Source organism: Fundulus heteroclitus, chromosome 7 (assembly GCF_011125445.2).
Source record: "Fundulus heteroclitus isolate FHET01 chromosome 7, MU-UCD_Fhet_4.1, whole genome shotgun sequence".
NCBI classification, from domain to species: domain Eukaryota; kingdom Metazoa; phylum Chordata; class Actinopteri; order Cyprinodontiformes; family Fundulidae; genus Fundulus; species Fundulus heteroclitus.
Window position 1 is genome coordinate 43,084,855 of NC_046367.1, and position 22,972 is coordinate 43,107,826.

General features: G+C 45.8%; 1 protein-coding gene across 11 annotated transcripts in view; it reads left to right on the forward strand.

The window, feature by feature from the left end:
• tns1b (tensin 1b) overlaps nucleotides 1–22,972 on the forward strand; it is a 192,158-nt gene that overhangs the window by 68,068 nt on the left and 101,118 nt on the right. For all 11 annotated transcript variants that reach the window (XM_036139696.1, XM_036139691.1, XM_036139694.1 and 8 more), the window contains exon 3: nucleotides 10,217–10,254. In XM_036139696.1, the coding sequence (XP_035995589.1) occupies nucleotides 10,217–10,254 (38 nt within the window). The remainder of the gene's footprint in view (nucleotides 1–10,216; nucleotides 10,255–22,972) is intronic.

A 22,972-nucleotide genomic window follows, 5' to 3' on the forward strand; every position in this document is an offset into this window, starting at 1 on the left:
GGAGAAAGCGACGCGGCGCTGCAGCGCTTATCTTCCCAGAACCGCGGGTCGGGCGAAAACCAGGAGTTTTCAAAAGGTACCGGTGCAGACGGTGCCTGAAGAGATGCTGAGTCACTGGTTGCTGTGGTGATGTGCATGTGGGAAAAGTTTTTATCTAAATATTCAGGATCCCAGAACAAATATCAGAAAAAGGAAACGTGAGTAAAAGGCGATTGCTCCACCCTCGGCGCGGTGCCGTCTGTGGTTCCTAACGTCATCGTGGACGAGTGCTGACCCGCTCTGCTGTGCAGAACCGCTTTCATTCAGACAGCTTTCCCGTTTCTGGCAGCGTTTCTGTCCGACTATTCCAGACTTTGACTAGGCCAGTCCCAAAGAGGTGGACTTGCTGGTGTGGTATGGATCATTGTTCTGATTCGGGACCCAAGTGAGCTGCAGTTTACGTCAGAAACTGATGGTAGAACATTTTCCCTCGTGGTTCTCTGCTGAAGAGCAGATTTCTTGGTTCCATCAGCTACAGCAAGTATTTCCCCAGAACTCTTGAGGATCGTCACGATGCTTTGTGGTGAATGTGAGACGGGCCTTCGTGTTCTTTTGGGTCAGCAGTGGTTCTGGCCTTACAGCTTTCCCATTTCTGCCCAGTCTCTCTTTTGTTGTTGAATCCTGACCTCAGATCCTATCTGAGGCAGTGAGACCTGCAGAGATGTTCAGATGTTCTGGGTTCTTCTGGTACCTCCTGGATGAGCCGTTGATGAAGGTTCTCCATTGTTCCATGTGTTCTCCATGTGTGGGTCATGGTTCTCTAGAAAGCCAAACCCTTGGAAAAGACTTTGTAATCCCTTCTGGACTGACGGTCAGTGGTTTTGGTTTTCAGCAGTTCTTGAATTTAGAACCGGACCCGATGTGTTGCTGTTTGGGATCCTTTGGCCTTCTTCATGCAGTCAGACAGGCAACATTTTTATAGATCTCCTGAATCTGCTGGTCCAGTGTGGGTGTGATTAATGTGGTTAATCCCAGATAATTCATGGTTCTATTAGGAGGTGATAACTTACACAGTACCGGTTTGGTTTGGATTTTTTTCCTTTTAAATTGAAGAAATCATTTCAACATATTTTTGTATTTTCCTCAGGTTCTCTTTCTCTGAAATCAACTTTCGTTTCAGTGTGAAACACTACAGTGTGACAAAGAAAGCAACTTTTTCACTCGGTGCTGCCGCAGGAACACCGGACGGAACAAGGTTCTTCTTGACGGTTAACAGTTCTGGTGCGGTTCTGTTCCTGAAACGTCGTCTCTTGACGTTCTGGTTCTGCAGAGATCAGAGACCCTGACCCTCCCTCCGCCTGCGTGGTTGAACTTTGTGAAACCCTTCTGTAGTTTTCCATCACTCCCCTGCCGTGATCCGACTGGACTTTGTTTGTCCCGGTCCAGCTGCTTCCTGCCTTTCTTCCCCGATCAGCAGAAATAAAATGGTGTTGATGTTCCCGTCGCCACTCTGAGCCCGGTGGTGAAGGAGCCGACGGTTCTCCCTGAGCGTCTTCAGTGTCTTCCTGCGATGACCCAACGACCCGGTCACATGGTCTGGAGAACCAGGATCACTTCCTGTTTCTCTCTCTCTGCACCTGTTGCAGGAGACCAGGTGCTGCGTGGCTTAACGCAGGTTCGCACCGCTGGTGTGTTTCAGTAGACCAGGCCCCGCGGCAGGAACTGGCATTTACATCCCGCCTCCGTGGCGCCGGACATTCGAGCCCAAACCGATCCGTTGTTCCCTTTTTTTTTTAAAGGTGAAGCTAAAGGTCAGAGAGACTGGAGTGTGAGGTCCTGATGTTTCCTCTCCAGAACCGGGGGTAAAACCGGTCCGACTTGGAGAAGACCTCTGAGTTCAAGTCGTAAGCTTCAGCGAGACGGCGGTGTGAGAGTCCAGGTCATTGCCCTGCTGGTACCCAGCAGAACCGACCCGGATGGTCCAAACATCACGATGCAACACCACAGTGACTCCACCATGGAGGAGGCGAACGGACGTCGTCACTGGGATTCTGCAGATGATGCTGATCAGGATCTGGATCCCAGTCGGATGTGATTACGCGCCGATCCAGAAATGAACCAGTTTTCCCTGCTGCAGCCGAGCAGACCCGGTGGCAGGAGAACACGGTCCGTTTGCTCCTCTGAATCCTCTCATAACCCGCTCAGATCTCATGGAAGGTGAACGGCTGGGTGGCAGGTAACTCGGCCCAATGAAGGAGGAGCTAGGGCGACACCTGCTGGGCGGTTAGAGATATTACACCTGGACGACCGTTAAAATAAATCTGTTTTGACTGGATTTATTCTGTTATTCAGATCTTTTAGTTTGGAAATTAATCTTTTTATTCTAAGTTGTTCTTTCTTATTATAACCCATGTCTTTGGGTTCTGAGATGGAAAAAAGTGGAATCTTCTTGCTGGGTCAGTATAGATCCTCCTGATCGCAGGATGAAGCAGGAGATGGATCAGAGGGTTTCCTGTTGCATCTGTGTCCCAGTCCTCACCTTGTGGTGCTGAGACATCTGCCCGACTGGAGATCATGGATAACTTGGAGATGATCCGTGAGGAGCTCCACCGTCTGGAGGAGTTTGGACTTCTCCGGTGTCGGTATCTGATCAGGATGCTTCCTTTGGAGGTTTGTTACACCTGGAAAGACCCAGAACTCACTGGAGGGACAATAAGATGCTCAGATGTAACATTGTGACCGGTGACTGTGGTGCTGGGTAACAGGTCGCCTCTTTATCACAGCACCTGTTGGGGGGGGGGGGGGGGGGGTACAGCAGAATTCGAGGACTAGGTAAGGCCATCTTCTGCACTCTAGGTCCAGTTGGAGCTCAACCAGCTTGAGATAGTGGAGGTGATGTTTGACTTCCAGAGATCTTCCCCCACACTGCCTCCTTTCCACCGTGTCCGCTGTGGATCACTCTGGATCTCTGGACCTGAGCCGGTCCTCACACACGGACACTGCTCTGAGACTGGACCTTCTGCAGTACCTCCACAATCCAACCTTCTCCAGGAGCTGCTGGTCATCTTCTCCACAGCCACCATCCAGTCTGTCCTGTGTTCGTCCATCACTGGGTGGTTTGGCTCATCCACAGAACAGGACCGGTCCAAACCATCAGCAACGCACCATCAGGTCTGCAGAGAGGATCATCAGGGCTGACGTCCTCTCCGTCCAGGACCTGTCCGGGTCAAACTGTCCGGGTCAAGCCGATGAAGGCTGATTCTGAAGGTGTAATTACTCCTCAGAGTGAATCTCAGACCGTTTTTGCTCTACATCTCTGGCTTTGCTCTTCCATCACATCTCATTTATTTCCATTTTAAGGAAGAAACAACCTGCAGATTGTTTCTCCAGCCCTGTTCTCCACTACCCGCTGCCTGCATGCTTCACATGTTTCTGCTCCAGCACGCCTGATTTAACCTGACGGTTCACTAACGGGCTGCAGCAGAACCCGATGACAAGCTGCAGGAACCGCGTGAAAACATGCAGCGCAGAACTCCTGCAGGACAACCAGGAGTATTCAACCGCTTCCAGGTCTAAATCTACGTGGAAGAAGAGAGAAATTCATGAACGCTACTGCAATCTGATTGGCTTGTGTTTACATTCCCTGTAGATCCATTTAGGAGTCTGATGGAAAATCAGCACAGATGTCACAGAACCTGGTGTGAAAAAACATCAGGAAAAAAAAAAACAGCAAAAAGCTTTTAGTCAAAGACTTGATGCAGAAAGTCCAGTTCTGCAGTTTAACATCATGTAAAGCGGATTAATTTCTTATTTTTGGCTCAGTGGGACGTCTGTGTTGATGGATCATGAAGGAGAAATCAATCTATGTGAAGCTCCTTTTTATTAATACGTATCCGTTAGTCCATCCGTCCACAGAGCCGTCAGTCCGTCCATCCAGACATCCTTACCTCAGAGGAAGTGACGTTCAGCTGCTTGTGTCCAGGATCTAATAAAACCGTGAGCTTCACCTGTCAGCTCAGCTCCTTTTCCCCTTACAGCAGGAAGGAACATAACCTGGAGACCAGGTCCTGATCTTCCTGTGTCCGGACATCCATGCTGTGTTTTTACCTCAGTGTAGAAAACAGAGAGAAATGTGATCGGGGTCAGCAGAGAGTAAACCCACCTCTGTTTTCCTGTAGGATTTAAGATGCCTCTTTGTCTACCCCAGATAAAGATCCTCGTCTTGTAACTTTTCTCCCCGTCACCTGATTTTCCTGGAAACGCCAGATAATGACGTGAATCTAACGGTTACCATGCGCGTTTTATTTATTCGTTTGTGGAAACATTTGATCGGATCTCTGCTGTTATGAAGCGTTTTGTCTTTAAGTCATGGGACCGGCTTTAAAGGGTCACCGCGGGTCAGAAGAGGACAGACGACCCGCGCCGACCACCAGGGGGCAGCAGTGATGCACGTTTGACTGAACTTCCAGTAGATTTCCCACAGCCCCCTTCCTGAGCTCCTGCAGCTTGTTTAATCAGTCTGTCAGGTTTGTTGTATTGAAATATGAGGTGTGTGTGTGAGCAGCTGTTTAAACAGACACACACACACACGCTGTAAGCAAACAGCCGTTGTCCGTTTCGTCAGCAGGGTGTAAACATGACGAATCCTCGGCAGTGATTCCATGAGTCCTCTCTTGTCTCGGGGATCTGCCGTGTTGGGAAAGCTGCAGCAGCTGGATGAAGGTGGGGCGTTTTCCGCCCGGGATCAGAGCCGGGGGACCCGTGGGCTGACAGCCCTTATATGACTCAGAGGCTGATATTTACTGACATTAATACCAACAAACAGAAACCGAAGCAACCAGAAGACCTGCTGTTGGACAGAGTGAAGAAACGCGTCGTGAAGCGAAGGTTTCTGGGTCTCGGGCGGGAAATGGTGAAACGGACCACAGCTGTTTATCCTTTAATTCGCTATTTCACTTCTTACATGGGCTTAAACATTCTTGTCTGGACTCTGGATCACTCGTCTGCGCTTCTGTTCAGTGTTTTAGCCACTTAATGATTTAATTGTTCATGACGAGGCGATCCAGTCATAGCAGAAATAAACTAAGTACACCCCTGTTGCTACCATAGGATTTAAGGGGGGAAAGCGTCACCCAGGGGTTCCTAATTAACTGATGCTGATCAGTCTGAGCATGGCTATAAGGAGCACAGGTGTGTGTTCGCACAACACCAGGATGCAATGACCTGAACGCAGAGAGGAAGATTTTTCCCAGGAGGAGAACATCTCAGCAGCTGCCAACCTTCCCAGGACATCCAGCAGGTTCAGCCCAAGGTCAGAGCGGGAAGCTCAGAGAAATGACCAGAACTCCAGGAGCTGAAGCTCAGCCCAGATTGGGTCGTTAATGGGACAGAGAGCAGGTCTACAAAAGAATGATTGAGTGGGAAAACGATCAAAGTGCTGCAATGGCCTAGTCAAAGTCCAGACCTCAGTCTGGTGGAATTGCTGGGGGTGGGATCTTCAGAAAAGAACGATTATTAAAGAGACTGAAACCGTCTGCCGAGGGTTCCTGCTCATGCAACTATGAAAAGCCCGGTTTGATAGAAATGCAGACAATAGATTCTTCTGGATTCTTCTACAGTCACTAAGAGATGAAAACTTGGCCCATCTCAACATTTATGTATTTATTTTTCTCCCTTTCAGAATAATTCCATAAACAGGAAGTTAAAACCTGTTTCCTGTCCAGTTTCTGTTAACCCGCCCAGGGCATAGAAAACATTTTGTGTCGACACCCATCAGACGACGTCCAGAACCAGTTTAAACTTGGACTTGGTGGCGCTGTCTCTGCTCTCTGAGTTCTGGTTTTTGTGTGAAACAGCAGAGCCCCCGCCTAGTCGTGCGTCCACGTCGAGGTGTTTACACCGTGTGTGCTCACGTGTCGGGCCGTCTGTGCAGAACGAAGACGGAGGAAACGGGACCGGAGGAAGCGGAAGCGGTGCAGCCCCGCCCTCTGATTGTGTTCGGTGGTCCGAGGTGGTCCAGCCCAGCCCCGTGGGATAAAATGCTCCTTCTAAGAGAACATGGGAAGGAAATCCATCCCCACCCCTTTTATTCCACCCGATCCGAAGCCACCAGCAGCCACTAAAGTCACCTTCAGACCAACTCCAGGTTCCTGAAACACTCTTCCTCCCCCCAGATGTCTCCTGTCCAACATCTTCCTCCTCATCTTCTCCTCATTCCTGCATCCCGTTCTCCCCGCCCGCTTTTTGTTCTCCAAAGCTCGGACTTCCTAAGAAGGTAAAGTCCAACACGAGCCCGGCGCCGCTGCTCTCCAAACACCCAATATGGAAGTCCTGACTTTTTTCCTCCCATGTGGCTCTGCAGTGATGTTTACCAGGGACCCCGGAGCCGGGAGCGGTCCGGTCGGGGAGAGAGACGCACGGCTTCTGGTGCTTATCAGGCAGATAGACAAGTCTGCGGCGGTCTCGCACACATTAGAGCGCTCCATGTGACTTATGTCACAGCGAGGGTGTCAGCGGACCGTGAACAGCCCTCAGAAGAGGCCGGCGCGTCTGCTGCTCAGACGGAAAACAAATCCCGCTGAAGGAAACCAGACGCCGGTGGAAAGAAGCTGTTGCTGAAGCGTTTTCTGGATCCACGTCTTTATCAGAGACTCCTACCGGGTTCTAGAGGAGGACAAGGTCCAGAAGTCCTCATTAGGTTCTGCAGTCTGGTGGCTTAGATATGATCCGTCCTCAGCAGCAGACATGCTGGGTTTCCAAATGTTTGCAGTGCTGAAATGAACAGGAAAGGCTGTGCTCCAACTGTGTGCCTTGGATGCAAAAAGCACCATAATAATACTGCTTTAGTAATATTATGGATTAAAATGTTATTAATTCAGTCATAGTAAAAAAAATCATGATTTTTTTCCCCTCTTTTTCCAAAGTGCCAGATTTAACAATTAAAAACTATTTTGTTTTAAGAAACTATTTTCTAATTGCAAGTAGAAAATGTTTTAAGGGCATTAATTAGAAAGTGGCACTGGCGTTGGTTATAATTGATTTTTATATTCTTGTTCAGTCATTAAAAATTCTACCTAAAACTTTTCCGTCCAATACATGGAAATTATTGCATCTACAGAACAAGCAATGCCGTTGTTTTTCTAATAAAGACGGGAAACTATGAAGGGATTTCAGTTCCAGGTGGTGAAAGGTAAAAGCAGAATGGACCGCCACTGTTGTTCTGTGTTTTAAAAGGTATTTAAATGAGAGTCAGTGGCCTAAATACGACTCTGTTTTATCTAAAAGTCTTATCACAGGCTCAAAGGAGAAAAATAATAATTTAGAAATGACAACTGACTTTTTATTTTTTAAACAATGCGCATCAATACATCACGCATTCTGCAAAGATAAAATCAAAAGAAAATGTCCAGAAACTCTGGAGGCTTAAAATATGTAGAAATTATTTAAGAATGAATGAAGCTGGAGAAGAACGAGACAAAGAGAATTGAAGAGGAAGAAAAATTCATGTAAAGTTTCACTCATTGGTCTTATATTTCTCTTTTCCTGTTAATTATTCTGAATGATTTACAATTTATTTACTTTTGCAATTGAATGATTCGTAAAAGGTTTCCTGCTGTAACCAGTGAGGGTGAGAATCATTTCTAACATAATCATATTTTCAGCCTGAAGCCTTGGCAGTGAAAGCCGCCGTAGCGTTTTGATCTTCACGGAGCTGACGGAGCTGATGGAGCTGGGAAGCCTCTCACACTCGGGCCTCGGTGCTGAGTCACGGTGCCACCCACATCCAGAGCCCTCTAATTAGGGAGCAGTAAAGGTCCACCATGACCCAACACACACTGAAATAGACCCGAAACGGGCCGTGATGTAAATTACACATCAGCGAGAGGAGCTTCCCACTGTCTCCAGTTTGCACGCTGAAATTCAGGTTAAATCCAGTTTGCTTAAAGTTTTCACACCGCTTTAACTTTTCCACATGTCATCATGTTCCAGCCACTAAATCAAGCTAAATCAAGGAGCTGCGGAGATGCACAGCTGTTAGACGTGCACTCCACACATGTGGTCTTTATGGAAGAAGGCCAGAAGAAGTCCTGCTTGGGAAGGGGCCTCATAGGAGACTGAGCAAACATGTGGAAGAACTTCAAACTTATGATGAACAAGACGACCTTCAGGATCACGATTTCGATACCTAGATCATACCACAAGCCTCGGTGTGGTAGAAACCTGACTCTGCACATCACTGTGAACACACCTCCTGCACAGCTGCACATGGTGGTGGCAGCAGATCAGAACTGATGGAAGATGGATGGAGTTAAATCCAGGACAATCCTGCAGAAGACTTGAGACGTTGGGTGGAGGTTCACCTTCCAGCAGGAGAACCACCCTGAACATGCAGTCAAAGATATTATGGGACGGTTTAGATCAAAGCTGATGTTAGAGTGGCCTAGTCAAAGTCTAGACCTGAACACAGCTGAGAATCTGTGGTAAGACTGATGTTGCCAGATATTTTCCATCCGATCTGAGCTGGTCTAAACCTGATGAGACCTCCAGCTGGTACCGACTCAGCAGGCGGCTCAGATTTACCTCCATTTATAATTGTAAAAAATGTTGAAAACCGTAAATAAATGCTTCACAGTTTTGTTTCGTTCTGTCACAGAAATTCAGAATTAATTACGTTGAAGTTTTTGGTTTTAATGTGACAACAGGAAAAAAAAAAGTTTCATACTTTTGCAATGGAGCGTTTTTATTTCTGCATTTCTGATTTACCCCAAGTTCTGAAATATTGCACTATATAATTATCAGTTAGCTAAAGTATCTGAGCGTCTGGACGTATTCACACAGAACCGTTCTGCATCGTTTCTGCCGATTTTCCTTTAGAAGGACCTGTTTTCGCTGCAGATTGCAGGTAATTTAGCATTCCCGCTGACATCAGAACCGGCCAGTGTGCACGTTTATGTCACATTTATCAGCTCCTCAAAGATATTACAGATGGACGGAAGAATGCGGCTCGGCTCAGGAAGAATAACTCATTACATAAGGACTGAAGCCTTCCAGGAAAAGCACACAGCGTTCCCCTTTATTCGGAAAGCCGACACCTCGGCATGCTGAGCCGTGTTTTGGTTCGCAGTCCTTCCAGAGGATCTGACCGTTCAGGAGCTGTTGGGCCCGCTTGGCTCCTCTGCCGACCCCAAGTCTTACACCCAATGGGAGTCCGTGGAGGGGCGACGAGAAGAAAGAGAAGAAACTGCAGAAAAATCAGATCAAATTGATTAAAAACTTCACATTTAAACTAGATTCTTTAGGTATAGTAGATTTTAACTCTCTTGCTTCAATACTTTAAGGTGCATCATTTCATCGCCGTCTTTCTTCCGTGGACAACCTGCTGGACGGAAAACCAAGCACTGGATGAACAAACCAATGATTTTAAAATGAGACGCGTCTTTGTCCCAGACTGTGGAGCCTAAATGAGGTCGGCCATCAAGGATTTTGGAAAGGACTTCCTCTCAGTCTGAGAGGATTTGGAGAACTTTAGTAACACAGAGATGGACTCCTACCAGAGAAGACTGAGTCTAGAAGTCTTTCAGTAACTTATTTGAGGATGTGAGCATTAATGCGACACAGTAATGGCAGCTTTTTGTAGTTTGTTGTCCTTCTAAAGACAACAAACTACAAAAAGTTTAGTTAAGTTGTTTCAGTTGAATTTCCAGGTTAAATGTTTTATTAAAGGTGGAAATAAACGGTGGAAATAATTGATGTTGGTCTCGTTTCTGAAGTTTTTCTTGACCCATTCGACCCAACGTTGGCAGGCCTCACAGCTCTGACTGAGAACCAATCAAAATGTAGACTTTCTCGTTTTGTAGAACGATGAGAAAGAGGCTAAAAGGCTGCAGAGTCCTGCACAACGTGGGGCACCGGTCCCCCCCGGCAGAGACAGAGTCCCAGTTTTCATCTGTTTTCTTCACTTTTTAAACCTTCAGCTGACGTGCATCAGAGAGATTTGAGTGCAAAGCTCGCCCCGTGTTAACTAAACCGTATCTGGTCTGGTCCTGGTTCCTTCTTCAGAGCAGAGACGTTGGGCAGCGCCCGCTGACTGTGACCACAGAACAAACAGCCTGGGCCGGTTTGGCCCCTCGGTGTCGTGATTCATGCTGCACCCCCCCAGTCTGCACAACGTGGGGGAGATGTTTCCTCAACTGTGGATTCATTTTGCTTTTTCTCTCTCTCTCTGTGTTTTCAACAGTGTGCCGAATAGCGTGCCACAAGAAATGTGAAGCCAAGGTAAGAGTCAGAACAATCCTCACCAGCTCACGCTTCTCCGTCCCAAAGGGAAGCAAATGTCTTGTTTAAAAGTTGATTTTACGTTTGTTCAATTGTTTTATGGTTCTTCACGTCGGAGCTGTTGTTAAGCTACAGTCAGCTTCCTTTTAGGGAATGTAGATGCAGAGATGTAAGGGGGGGGGGGGGGGGTCTTTGGGGAGTTTATGGTTCAGGGGGAGAAAGAAAATGTTAAGAATGTCTAAACAAGTGCTCAATTTACCAGAATATGTTTACATTGGATGAGCTTCTGCATCTCTGAGATCGCCCCGGGTCTAAAAATAAAGATGAAGCCGTTTCATCCTCTGAATCATCTTCCTGTTAAAAAGCAGAAACACAAGCAAGGAGGGGGGGAGCCGAGGGGCTTGCTGTATGTGAGCGTATAGTTTCCACTTCGGCCTCAGAGCTGGGATCTCACCCAAAGGCGTCCTGCTCGTACACACCTCCGCACACACCCTTCATCTGGGATCCATTAGAGGAGCGGCTGCTTGTTGCCAGCTTTGCCCACTTTCTGTTTCACTCACAGGAAATGCCAGGCAGACGGGCTCGGCTGAATGCGGCGATCAGCCGATCTTTATCGGGTTCTAAGATTATTTAAATGTTACCTCGAGTGTGCGAAAACACCAACAAACCAAACAGTGTCAGTGTTTATTAAAACTAAACCAACATGGAAAAGCTGTGTGTTTAAAAAAGAACTGAGTAGATCCTTTCTGCTTCTAAGGGAATTACTCAGGAAGGCGGCAGCCAGATGCTGCTGATCAGATATATGGATTAAATGATCATCACCAGTGGGATCACATCTAGAAAACCTGCGTACAGCTGGAATTCAACACAATGTCAGGCTAGAAAGTCATCAGCAATGGTCTCAAAGCAGCAACTGTACCTCTTTGTCAACCTGGGAAGGGTTCAAAGGTCATTTTCAAACCATCTGAGGTCCATCATCCTGCAGAGAGGAAGATTTTTCCCAAGAGGAGAACATCTCAGCAGCTGCCAATCTTCCCAAGACGTCCAGCAGGTTCAGTCCAAGGTCAGAGCGGGAAGCTCACACCTAAAGAGAGACAATTACCCTAATAGCCATGATTTTGGTCTGTGGGAGGAAGCTGGAGTACCTGGAGAGAACCCACGCTCACACATGGAGAACATGCAAACGCCATGCAGAGCTACCAGTGAGCCCTTATTTTTTTAAATGCTATAAACCAACTGACCAAATCTGTTATAAACCAAAAAAATAATTGACCAGTTTGTCATTTTATCCACAACCGACCGGCATTACGCACAAGAAAATGACCAAATATGGTCATTTCTATTAAAAAAATGCATATATATTTTTAGCTTTTAACTTGTACTTGGGTTTGAGTTGAGTTTACGTAAACCTGGCTGCAGCTGAACAGAGAAGACGCCGTTAAATCATTGGTTATGACTTCTGTCCTGCCCTCCCAGAGTTTTGTGCAACGGAGATTAAGATCAACGTGTGATGAATGGTCGAGTCCAGCACACACTCGCTGATAACGTTCAAGTTTCAGGAAGCCAGAGGTCGCATTCACAGGAGGAGCCGATGCCGATGTCCAGAACGCACAAATCAGCGACTTTCCATCTCCAAAAACTCTCAGCGTTTCCTTTCCTAAACATTTCAGCTGATATTTGTCAAAGCTTTGGCAGGAAGTAATTTGCTAACTAGCCTGAGATGAAAAACAAGGGAGTGACTGCGGCAGGGTCAGGCGTGATCGCTATCGTCTCTCAGTCCAGACCGAAGGCAGGATGGCGTTCTGAAAAAAAAAAAAAAAAACGTTTTATTTTAGAAACTATCAGTTTACATAGAACCCAAAGCTGGGACATGTTTCTATTAATCATCTTCTGCAGGACGATGTTTGCTTCATATTTAACCCGAGGTCTCTAAACAAATGGTCACCCTGACCTCTGCTTGTTCACAGATGGATGTAAAAAATGTGTTAAATCTTGTTTGCAAAACTTCTCATCCAGGTGACGACAGAGATGAGCCAAAAGCTGCAGCAAAGGGAAGCTGAGCATGATTAGAAAGTAAAACTTTGTAGGAGTGTCTTTATTTTTAGTTTTTTAAATAAAAATTCTGAATGTTTTGGTCTTGCTTGGGAAAAGTTTTCAAACAACTTCATTCTTCCTAAAGCAAATGGTCAGAGGTGCATTTCTTTCAACAACTGTGCAGTTCTACAGTACATAAAAAATGTAAGATAAAGAGATGAATTCCCACAGAAAATTAAAGTAAATTAACAGGCTTTTTTAGCAGTGAAAATCCAAGATGGTTATAGGACAGACACGTCATGTCAGAATAGTTGCAAATACATATGCAACCTGCTGGGTTTCCTTAGAGAGGAAACTTTCTGACCAACCTGGAGGATTTGATGGAATTTGACTTTGTAATGAACCTTGAGATGACATGTGCTGTGAATTGGCGCTATAAGAATAAAATTAAGTTGAATTTTCTGAGAGCAGTGCTTGATGCCACTTTGTCGATAATGTCACTAAAGCCTCGACCTAGAGTTATTACCATCTTAACCACAGTGTGCTTGGGAGCTGAGTTAAGGAAGCTTTATACTGAACAACGAAAGCCAAGGTTGTCCATCTGTGTAGTGAAACATGGAAAATAATATAGCCAGATACTTGTGAGTCATTGACACGGCTGATCTTCAGGGTTATCCAATCAGGTCCAATGGAGAGTAGATGTTGCCGCGCGAAGAGCCAGCTAAGTATAGCATAATGTCATCGGCGTACAGCTAGATATGAGAATTGCCAGCAGCTGAGGCTACATCATTAATGTAGAGACAGAATAAGATTTGACCAAAGATGGAGCCCTGAGGGATACCTTTGGAGATGTTGAAGGGTTCTGACTGGATGCCAACCAGCCAACTGGTGCGATGAGCTGACATAAACAGACGTGGTACCATCTACTGGCAGTACTGCAACTATTAGAAAGCCAAATGGTCACCATTGACGCAGCTACTAAATAAGTCCTGCCCAAGCTGCCCGTGCTGTGATGGGTGGTGGAAAGCTGAAAGCTCAGCGTGGTCGAAGCCCAACCCGACCTTCTCCCATTTTTAAGTTCCAGTGAGTCCTCCCCTGAGCTTGCTTTGCTTGTCGACCAATTGTACGCATGTGCAGTGACGCAACCCCAGTAACCTGATGTCATAATGGTAAATATACACAGAAAAGGCTGTATTTACTTACAAATTGAGCAAAAACAAAGCTTAAAAAAAACAAAAATAACAAAAATTACACCAGCAGGACATAATTGTTTAGAAAATTGTTGTATGCAACCAGAGTGAGTTACTGGCTTATAAATAAATATATGAAATTACATGAATGTGTACCTTTAAGGAGGACAAATGTCCAAAAAAAGCAAATTGCAGGGACACGCCCACCTGCTTCCTGATGTTTTACATTCCTTCAGGATAATGAATCACTTGTTTTCAATTTTCCAGCTCTTTAAATTCTCCAAATGAATGTTTTGACAAAGTGGTGAAAACATTTTTTTTCTTTGCTCTGGCCGACCTCCAGATCTGACTTTGTTATTTCAGATTTGTTGTTTGTGACCCCTTCGGTTCTTCACCGAGTTCAGGGTCCCGTTGAAGGCCCCTTGCTCCCTGATGAATGTGTTCCCTTTCGTTCCCTCCTGTTTGCCAAAGAAAAAGCTCATATCTCTTTCTGAGTAGCTAATTATGAAAACATTTCCAGTAATAGTTGAAGTTTTTCTTCATGCTTAACAGGTGTGAGACTCGCTACTGGAACTTTTCGAGGACAAATCAATTTATATGGTGATAAATAACAAAGTGATTGTCTGAGTCACTGTAGTGTCCTGCGGAAAGTTTTATGGTTATTCTGGTAATGTGCAAATGAGTAGATAATATTTCTCAGTTATTTGATTGGTCTGCATTGGACAAACATTTGGTGGCACTTTTTCTAAGTTCTTTTCTAAACTAGATATCCAATCCAAGCCTTTAAAAGCTAAAAAATACTATTTTTGCCTTCCACTGGCAAAGAGAAAATGTCTATGTTGGACTTCAGGTGCTGACGATGGGCAAGTTAGACGTTTTTGAAACATTTTCCACATACTTGAACGATCTTCTGAGGAGATAAATTCCCTGGTAAAGCCAGGAATACAACACACTGCCTTTCTTGTGTTATTTATTACCTCCCGACCGTTCAAACACCTGCGAGCACACATGTGGGGAGTTTTTTTTTTTTTAATATATCATCACATAACTATTTGTTAGCTCAGCTTGAATCAGAACAAATCAAGTTTCTGATCAGTATCCACCTGTTCCCAGTGGGGTTCAGAGAGATAATTAGTCTATTAAAATGCTCCATTACAAAAGCTTCGCCTAAGTGTTTGTTTATAAGTATTAAATCATTGGAAATACACACACACACAAACCAAACAACAAAAAACACAAATGGGTCCTGGGGAAGTAGCGTGTCGTTGTTATGCTAGCCTCAATGCTACAACCAGAGAAATAATAAAACTGTTATATAAAAGCATAAATTATTAGTATCATTTAAATGTTTTAGATGTTCTGGTTTAAATATAACTCCACAATAAATAGGGTTTTAAAGCTGGCTCGGTAATGCGGGGTAGTTGTCAGGTGTTAAGCTAGCGAGCTAAATTGCGGTTACCCCTGCAAGCTAATAGTGGAGAGCAAGTCTGGACGCCCTGTAAAGGAAACGGGCTGCATGTATCATGTTATTTTGGGCCTTTTCTTTCAGACATGATCCATATCTCTTACCTGACTCCGCCAGATAGATTTGCTCCGCATATCCATCTGGACACCTTCCGTTGAAGTAATTTTGGGAAGGGGCGAATATACTGGTTAGCTGATTGGCCTATGTTGGTGATAGACGGGCCAAATAAACCAATCAGATTCGTCGTCGCTCGTAACAGAGCGACGACGAATCTGACACACAACCACAAGCCAAGCTACTCTTGCTGCTGCAGGTAAAGGCTCGTTAGCTCAGCAAAGAAATACTCTGTAATTCCGATAAAACTTGCTCGATAGCCACGCTAACGCTAGTTTCATCGGCTGAAGCCGCCATGTTCTTTAGACTGAACTGTTGCGCTTCTCGTTGCGTCACACCTCAACCCGCCTCAAAGCCAATGCTGATTGGACGTTCGTTTGGTGAACGGCTCCAAATTTTCTTTAACGGAAAGTAGCCAGACTGATCTGCGAGTGAAACCTTGAACGCTCGCGAGATCAGGATGGTCTCACGAGGCTACCATATCTTGTGAGACCCCCTAATAATACCCAGAAAGACAAGGTCATAAGCCCTCTGTAGATCCACAAAACACAGGTGGACGAGACACGAGCTCCTCAACAAATCCTAAAGAACCTGGTCCACTGTTCCACCGCGGGGATGATATCCAGATTGCTCCTTTGTGATCCAAAGTTAAACAAAAACTCCAAGCCTAATTCCCTAAACTTTAAAGTAAGTCTTTCTGAGAAATCTGTCCTTTTTCAAAAAAATGTTGACCATCTGCACCAAAAACGGTCCTTCACCGAACCGGTTTTGTCCCATCTTTCCATGCAACAGGTGTGGCAACAATGTCTAAACCAAGTGCTGCAGCTTTTAGATAGTTCTCCAACACTCCTGAATCGAATGGCTGCATTTCCTCCTCAGCAGTCGTTCAGCTCTGCAGAGCCCAGAGCTGCAGGACAGTATCTCTCCAGGACTGGACTTGTCCTCCCTGGTCTGGAGCCTTCAGCATCTCAGCCCAGGGAGCTTTTTATTAACCTCTGGGACCTCTTCTATTGTTACTTGACTTGATCTTTGTCTTCAAACTCTTCCTGCTCCCTGAGAAGAACTGATCATTGGATTGAGGAGATCCTCAAATTGCTGCTTCTAATGGCAAATACCGTCTTCTATCTGGGTCGGAACTCACTCTCACAAACCATACACAGCTTGAGATGGTCCCTGTTTCCCCGTTCTGGCAACTCTGGAGTAGAAAAGAGTCCAAGCGGTGTATGTAGCTTGACGTCACACACCACCTCCTTATCTGTCAGTAAAAGCGCGGCACTTTTAGATCTACTCCTTCATCTGCCACCCAGCTTGCATGGCAGCCGAGCCAGACATTCCCTTTCCTGCAGGTCCTGGCCCAAGTGGAGGGGGCGTGCTGTAGCTTCTTCAGGCTAAGGCTGGCCGAGCATCAGGAGCCAAGTCTGTATCAGCAGAAAGTCCGTTTTGAAAAAAAAAAAAGACAGACCAGCACTGCATGCATTCATTTCCATATTGCTTTCATATATATCTGTGAAAACAGAAATCACGAAGAGGCGTTAAATCCAGAGAGAAGAAAAAAGATTTCTCCGTGGTATTAGCTCGGTGTCACATTAACGGCTTTTCTTTTCCATGTCCTGGTGTCCCTGCAGACCCATAAAGCTGTAAGGTAACACATTTCTTCGACCAGATGTGTAAAAGCGAGTATGGGGATGTGTGGGGAGCGAACTAAAGTCTTCAGGCTCTGTTCTGAGCGAGTGAGCGCCACAGTAGCTGCCTGTGGTGTTTTGAAGGAAGCAGCTCTGAGCCTGATTAAAGACGGGCGCGCAGGCTAATTGAATTAGCTGTCACCAGACCCAACACATGCTCAGTGCTCTCCCCTCCATAAGACATCAAACATTTCCCAAAAACATACCCAGAGATTTTAAAACACAGGCGTAATCTTCGGACCTCCAGGAGAAATGAGAATGCAGCAGCTTCAGCTGTAAAATCCAATATTTGGAAGTACAGACTTATTGCATCTTGATGCATCCATTGGTTTCTCTCCTGGCTCACTGGATGACAGCAGAGAACATTTTAAACGTCACATCTGCCAAGACGTGACAGCAAAAAATGTAACACTACCGTATTTATTGTATTTAAACCAATTAGTTCAACTCTGGTCCTTTCAAACAAGCTGTTCCTGCTCAGGTATGATAATAACAGGGCTGCTAGCTGCTCCGATACACGGCAAAAACAACCATCTGTCGTCTGCTTTCAGCTGCGTGGGCTTTCACAACGAGCGGTGGCTCCCGGCCATGTGTTTGGTAAGAGTACAGTAGTGAAACGTGCTTAGATACAGCGGAGAAAACAAACAGGAACGCCCAGCTCTCGACATGATGGAGTAATCAGGAGTTTAAGGAAAGAATGTCAACAATGGGCCGAGTGTTCACGGCAGACGGTGATGGAGGAGCGAGGATTTAAAAAGCCGCTCCCACACGCTACCAACAAAATCATCTCACTCTGTCTTTTTCTATTCACAATTGTGCAAAATTTAATTCATTACTACAAAAAAAAACCCAACTCTGATAGTTTTAGTTTTTCTTTTTCTTTTTTAAACTGCAGAGACTGTTGCCAGATTCCCACCCCAAACAAAATCTCCAACATATTCATCGGTTCCAGGCGCAGGATTTTCCGTCCACTGCCTCTGTCCGTCACATCGGACCTAAAGCTGCCAGAGTCCTGATCGCGCGCTAATAAAACCGGGGCGTACGCAGCCTGGGTGTTGCTGTAATGCTCCACTGATCGCCCAGCCTTGAGGTTGTCTGGGAAAGCCTGAGTCAGCCCCATGAAACCGGACCTCATCCAGACAGCTCTCTCTCTCCATGTTCCCCGCTCCCATTGGCTCTTCGTCTCTGCCTTTTTGGACATCAGTGAGCTGGCCGTATTTGGAGAAGGGGAAAAAAAGTTTTATTTTTGACCTTAGATTATATGCTGGATGTTGACAAGCTAAATATGGATCTTACATTTTGTTTCAGGGCAAAAACGGCTGCATGGGAACGTCTTACGGCCCCAAAGCCTCGAGGCTGACAGAAAGTTTCTGTGTTGTACCGAAGATTTTATACTTTTTAAGAGTTTTTATGGAGAAATGTATGAAATAAAAAGTCATCAGTGGATCCATTAGCCCAACATGTCCCCATTATGACTGACGGTGGTCTATCAGGTCTGAAAATCAAGATTCAGCCCCAGACCATAATGCCTGAGTCTCCGTGCTGCACAGTTAAACTCAATGTTTAGGATAATCTGAAAAAACTCTGGAACTGCTGGACCTGAACACAACAACTTGCTTTCATCAGTCCAGAACACGTTGCTCCATTTGTCATTGGGTCAGTCGGCTTCACACTTCTGATTGTTGAAGGACTCACAGGAATCTGTCAGCACCCATCCTTGGCTGACTGGGTTTTTTTTTTTGGCTTTTTTTTGGCTCTTATTTCACCCATTTGAAGTTTTTCTTTCTCGTTTTTCTTCTTCTGGTTTCAATTTTCTAACATCTAAAAATCATTTTAGCTCCTTGGCCTCATTTTCTGCACATCATGTCATCATCTGTTTTCCCCCTCTTCCTTCAACTGTTTAGTCAAAACACTGTAGAGCGAGCTATTTGCTCAGAGTTACAGGCAGAAACCGGCGTGATGAACATCTGCAGCCTTCGTCCCTAAATCAGAGACGCCTGTTTGTCCAGAGGATGGACGACTTCACTGATGGAGCTTTACACTCTTCTCACTTTGAACGCGGCGTTTTCAGTTCATGATCCAGTTACACTGAATCAGCACCTTCCCGCTCAGGACTGTTGGATCTGTTGGTTTCCTATTACTCTAATACACCTGATAGTAAATTAGTTTCCATGTCGGAACATTTATTTTGCCACAAACAGATTAGTGATTGTGGGACTGCTGGGAATTTCAACGCATCTGTGTGTTTCTGGGCCAAATTAGTGCAAATATAAGTCGTCCTTGAGCATCCATGGATGTCCAGTGTTTGGAAGGAAGAGGAACTACATTTATCTGGTCTGAAAAGTCAAAGTGAAACACTAATAAAGTTATTTAATTCAATTTAGATCAGTCAGAGGTTTGTGTTGTTTAATAGGGACAATCTGGGCTGGAGTAGGAACAATAAACCCAGCATGGCTTTTTCTTATCGCTGCCTTTAGCAGTGTAGGTGTACAACCAACAGGAAGTAGACCAGACGTGGCCAAACATATTAGACATGAAGACAGCATGGAGAACTTTCCCATGCTTTATAGCTCCTCAGATGTTGTGAAGGAGCTGATGGTTCTGCAGAAAGATCCTTCAGGAATCAGGGATTTCCCACCGTTCAGCCTCGCAGTAAAGATGTCTGTCGGAGGTAAACAAGCGCGCTGCTTTGTTCCCATAAACCACACGTCGCCGCCCGGGCCTTCCTTCCTGGCCCTTGTCATTAATAGCGGATGAAATGGCGCTCGTAGCCCCAACATCTGGGAACAAGGCTCCAGTTAAAGGCGCTGCTTTCAGAGCCGCCTTGCATGTAATTACCTGCTGGCAGCATCAAAGCGAGGGACCACGCTCTCCATGTTGAGTTGTAATTTTTAATGCGCAACAAACTTCTTGCAAACATTCCTCTGTGGCCTTGTCTGCTACTGGATAACAGGTGTGGAGGCTCTAAACCAAAGTCCAAACTGTGACTGCTGGTATGGTTGCTGCTCGTTGGTTCAAAAAAGGTTTTTTTCTGCCGTGCATCCCGGAGCAGCCAGCTGCAGGGCAGTGTGCACCCCTCATTCGTAGAGGCAGGTGTTCTGGTTGCAGGGTTTTGGTTTCGGCGGTTTGTTCCAGCCTCACAGCTCATTTCCAGATGCAGCAACTGGAAACCCAAATGATGGAGGAGGCGGGCGTGTAATCAGCATGTTTTCAGTTTTTGATTGCCGTAATTACCGCACCTCTTTATGCTCCACATTTAGCTGGTTCTCATCCGACGCGTTTCCCGGCGTTGGTTGGTAGGAGGGAATCCCCACTTCAAAGCTAAACTCTGAGCAATTTCCATGTTTTAGTTTCTGTCAGACTAATTGTGAGGAGATTTTGTGCTTTTTTTCCCCCGTCTTTGATGACAAAAAAACTATTAGTTCTACAGACCTGCTCGCCTTTCTGATACAGGACAGAGTAGCTTTAGCATGCAGTTGAAATCTGGAACAAATTTATAAAAACTAAAATAAGGCATTTTTCAAAACGTGAGAGGCTGAGTGCTTCATTCTTCTTCTGCTTTGGGCTTTTCTCTTTCAGGAGTCACCACAGTTTCACCGGTACTGGTCACCAGCACCAGCGGTGGTCGTTGTTAACCTGAGACTCGACCAGTCGGCCAAGAGATTATGTTATTGACTCAGATTGGTAATTTGGCAAATGCTTTATGCCTGTTGCCCATCCTGATGCAACCCTCTGCATTTATCTGGGCTTGATACCGGCCCAACGCCATGCCCCCTTTGAGGCCATGCTAGTCCGAGTCCTTCATTACTGCCAGGAAAAGCTGGCCGTGCAGCAGCGGGACGTTTTCACACTAAAGCTGATGCTTTTAGGGGGCGTTGCCTAGAGAGTTTTGTCCAAATCCTGTACAGAGTTGGTTAACTTTGAGCTTTTTTCCTATGGTTCGGTTTCTTTTCACACACAGAGCATTCCAAGTCAACCAGAACGTGTCACTACAAACCAAATGTGTGTGTTTTCAGGCTGTTTATGGGTCCGATGTGCCCGGAGCAGGAGAACCAAATGTAAATTCAGGAAGCAGATGCTGTCCTGAGCCGGTAGAAAACATGGAGGATTTGTTCATATCAGCGTTTTTCTCTAAGAAGTACAAGGAACGATTCTGAGAAGACGTTTGGCTCAATCTTGCAGCGTAATGAACCGCTGTATGGTCTGTTTGGAACCGTATCAAGACTGCCTGCAGGAGGTGGTCTCGGTACCTGAGTTGGTTTAAACACACCTGAACCGTTTAGTTAAACAAATGAAACGGTTCAGGTAGGGAGAAGAACATAAACCCACTTTTCATTATTTGGGGAATTTACAAATCGGGACCAGATCAACATATATTTATCAGGCTCTAAAGATCTGAAGGGTTCTCAAACACGCCATAAAGCCATCATGGTTATTATTATTAAAAACAGAAACAAACTCACAGTGGAAATGCAGAGTAGAAAAGATTAATTGGTTGTTGTTTTCTGTCCAACTTCCTTCTGCAGGACCTTTGGGCCACTTTTCTTTCCACGGTTCAGTTTATTGAGGTCTCTGCTCAACGTCTCTTAAGATCCCACAACAGCATCTCATTTAGGTTCATGCCTGGACTTTAACTAGGCCTATTGGTCTGTTGTAGGTCAGCTGCTGTGTTTGGGATCATTGTTCTGTTGATGACGCAGTTTGGACCAGGCTTCAGCTTCTGGACCGATGGACTCACATCTGAATCTAGAACACTTTGGTCTACAGATGAGATCTTGTTTCGCTCAGAGACTCCAAGGAACCCAGGTCCTGTGGTGGCAGAACAAGCCCAAATGATCATCCCTCCACCACCGGGCCTGACAGCTGGTGTGAGGTGTTTCTGCTGATCTGCTGTGTTTGATTTCCTCCAACATGTTCTGTCCACCATGGTCCAACATCTCCACTCTGGTCTTCTCTGTCCAGACGACGTTGTCTCAGAAGTCTGGTCCTTCGTCCAGCTGCAGCTCTGCTAACCTCAGTCCTGCTGCCATCTTGTTTCTAGAGAGAAGAGGCTTTCTCCTTCAGCCCTTCCAAGCAGCCAGGCTGGGTCATTATCATGACCTTTAACCTTTAGCTTACTAACTGAGGCCTGTAGAGTCTGACATGGAGCTCTTGGGTTTCTGGTCATTTCTCTGAGCTTCCCGTTCTGACCTTGGGCTGAACCTGTTGGGATGTCCCTTCCTGGGAAGGTTGGCAGCTGCTGAGATGTTCTCCTGGGGATAATCTTCTTCTCTGCAGGATGATGGACTTCAGGTGGTTTGGAAATGACCTTTTGACCCTTCCCGGGTTGAACATTTGCTGCTCTGAGGTCGCTACTGATGGCTTTGTACCTTGGCATTGTATTAACATGCACCCATGAGCTCCAGAGCCACAAACAGATGAAACTCCTGAGAATGAAAACTTAATCTGGATCCTTCTTTCTCTCTTAAATCTCTGGGAAGCTGCAGTTTTTATTCACAAACTTTCAGATTTTCTGTGGTTTTTACTCCACCCAAACTGTGAATTACTGGAGGAAGATCAATGGATTCATGACATTAGCAGATGAATTGGCCAAACCTCTATGAAAATATCCCGAACTTGTGTTTGCTGTGTATCAGTATCTCCTTTTCCAGCCTTTTTAAACTCTTCTAAAGTTCTCCAAACTGCTTTGCTTAGCCCCGTTTTGAGCAGAAAAACATTGATAACGTGTGTCTGATAACTCGGTGCCCCTCGCAGCCCTCTACCCTGACTCTATGTTTTCGTCAATAGCCCCTTTCATGGGAGTTTCTCTCTTGTGGCAGCTGTGCAGAAAGTGAGAGTAATGGTCTTTATGCTGCAGAAGGGGGTGCTGAGGGTACTCGTATTTAACATGTAACCCGAGAAGCCGCTAACAAGCTGAGAATGAGGAACGGGCGTTTGAGAAAGGAGTGCGTCAGACTCCGAGAAAGCTTTTATTTCTCCGGTTCTCGTCTCGTTGCAGTCGGAAACTCCGTATTTCTTTCCCTAGTTTCGTGTCTCCGTTTGAGAGAAGGGTGAAAACGGTCTTGAACAAGAGGGAGGAGAAAGCCTTGGCAGCAAAGGAGAAGGGGAGCAGCCAGACTTTGCCTGCTTATTCAGCTCCGAGTGCTGCACTGCGCCGCCTCCAGTTGTGGGATGTTCTCATTCTCCCTTGGCTGCACTCCTGCTCCACTCGCACATTAGGACTCCTGAGGAAT